General features: G+C 33.0%; 1 protein-coding gene across 1 annotated transcript; it reads right to left on the bottom strand.

Moving 5' to 3' along the window:
* Window positions 1-1,002: 1,002 nt before the first annotated feature.
* LOC108277573 (olfactory receptor 52J3-like) lies at window positions 1,003-1,956 on the bottom strand. Its single transcript, XM_017490392.3, has one exon. The coding sequence runs from the start codon at window positions 1,954-1,956 to the stop codon at window positions 1,003-1,005; it is 954 nt and encodes a 317-aa protein (XP_017345881.1).
* Window positions 1,957-2,492: the final 536 nt, after the last annotated feature.

The following is a 2,492-nucleotide window of genomic DNA, read 5'->3' as shown; positions in this document are numbered from 1 at the left end:
ATTAATAAAGGTGTGATATGATCATTTTAATTATTAATGACAGTATGATTCTACAATTTATTGTAACATTGAAAAAAAAATTAATTAAAACATATTTTAAATAGATCTTTTTTTTTAGAGGTCTAAAATTGCAATATGTATCCCTACACCGCCAACCAGAGCCCATGTGGTCAAAATGAATATACTTCTCCGTCATAATATGAAAAACCATTCAATAACTAATGCAAATTCTATGTCAAAAGCTAGTGTATATGTAAATGTGTACATCAGAATCCACAAAAAATAGAAAGCCATTTAATGTATGTGACTGCAATAGAAACAGCAATTTGTTTCATTTTCATCTTACTTTGTTTTGTTTTTAAAACTCTTAATAATCAAGCTCCTTCCTATCTTGAGGATTTTCTTAAACCACATTCATCAAACAGATGTCTAAAATCTTCTGATAGGTTTCTTTTGCATGGCCCTCGTTCCCAGTTAAAAACAAAGGGGGATAGATCTTTTGCTGTTGCTGCCCCCCGTCTATGGAATCAACTGCCACTGGACATCCGCCTTGCACCTTCTATTACCACTTTTAAAAATAGGCTTAAAACTTATCTCTTCTGCCAGGCTTTTTGATCAAATTTTTAATTGTTTAAACTAATTTTTAATAAATTTTTTCTATTGTCTATTGTCTGTTTTTATTTGGTCTAATTCTGTTTCTGTGTTATTTTCCTTACTCTGTGCAGCACTTTGGTCAGCTTTGCTGTGTGAAATGTGCTATATAAATAAATTTTACTTACTTACTTTTACTTACTTACTTTGGCTGACAGTTTTCATATATCCTGACAGACCTGTTTTTTTAAGCATATCTTATTTGCCATTTTTATCAAAGAGAAATTAGGATAGCAAAATGTATGCTTTATGCAATTATCCCTTCATTGTGTATTTACTAAATAAAAACAGAGTATAGTACACAGTTTTTAATTGAATGTTTTGCACATTCAAATATTATTTGTGTCATAGTTATGTGAATCCAACCTTGTGTTTTTTATAAATCAATGTGAAGAATGCTTTTCTAATGTCTTTTGATTTAATTCCATATATAATTGGATTAAGAACGGGAAGGACTGTGAAAATCAACATACCACATATCTTTTGTGTATTGGGGTCTACATTCTGAAAACGATATGAAAGTATTGCAATACTAGAAACTAGTTCAAACAGAATAAATGAAATTACCTGTGCTAAACATGTGTTTACAGCCTTAATTCTAGCATCAGTTTGTGTTTGAGGAAGGCAGACCTTAAGGATATGTACATAGGAGAATATCTGAACAGCCATACTTATTACCTGCATAATTCCAGTTATAGACAATCCATAAATATTGTTAACAGTAAAATCACCATCACATGAGAGTTGCAGCAGGGATACATTATCACAATAGACATTAACAATAAAAGTCCTGCATTTTGGAAATCTTGCCTGAAGGGCAAATAACACAACAACCATGGCTATGTCAAGGCCCCAAGCTAGAGCTATGACACCACCAACTGTGTATGGACCCATTATAGAGTTATATCTGAGTGGCTTGCATATCGCAATATAACGATCAAATGACATAGCTGCCAGATTAAAAAGTACACTACCTCCATACAAATGAAGCAAAAAGCCCTGTAGGACACATGTTGGGTAATAGACCATATTTGTTTGGCTTACAATATCCACAAGCAGCCTGGGAAGAGCACATGTAATCCCTATTAGGTCTGCCAGAGGAAGACTGAACATAATGTAAAACATTGGTTTATGAAGGCTTTGTTGAGTAACAATCAATGCTAAAATAGATACATTACAGAACACTGCAAACAAATAGCACAAAGATCCAGTGATGAACACAGGATAAACAGCTTCTGGTGAGACATCAAATCTGGCAATTTGGAGGTTGAAAGTAAATGTGTTATTTGAGAATTGAAGTGCCATTTAAAACCTGTCAGAAATAAATATTGGAAAGGCAGTTACTGATGTTAGTGTTCATTTACCATTTTTGTAACACCACCTTTACAGTACTGATTATAATTCCTTATTCAATAGCACTCAATCAGTTATTGTTTACTCTTAATACACTTACCTGTTAAAAGATGCAGGTCCTCTAGTTAGGTCGAGAGTGAAGCATGGCATGGTACATTTATATGCAAGTATGTCCTCCAAAGAACATGTACGTGATGCATGTGTGTCACTAGAGTATATCAGGGAATGTTTATTGAAACATTGGAGAACACTGAGTTTGCCTCAGATTTTAAGTGTATACATTGCAGTTATGGGCATTACACCATAAATCAGTCAAGTAAGAGCTACAGTAATATTGACAATAAACTTTTTTTTTTTCAATTCCAAATCAAAAAAGAAAAAAAAAGAAAAGAAAAGGTCTGTCGATGCTTGTTTCCCGACACACGATTTACAGTATAGTGTTTCAATTTGTCTGTAATATTTCTCTTTTTTTTTATAGCTACCCTGTA

The sequence above is a fragment of the Ictalurus punctatus genome, chromosome 17, assembly GCF_001660625.3.
Source record: "Ictalurus punctatus breed USDA103 chromosome 17, Coco_2.0, whole genome shotgun sequence".
NCBI classification, from domain to species: Eukaryota; Metazoa; Chordata; class Actinopteri; order Siluriformes; family Ictaluridae; genus Ictalurus; species Ictalurus punctatus.
This window is presented reverse-complemented; position numbering and strand designations above follow the sequence as displayed.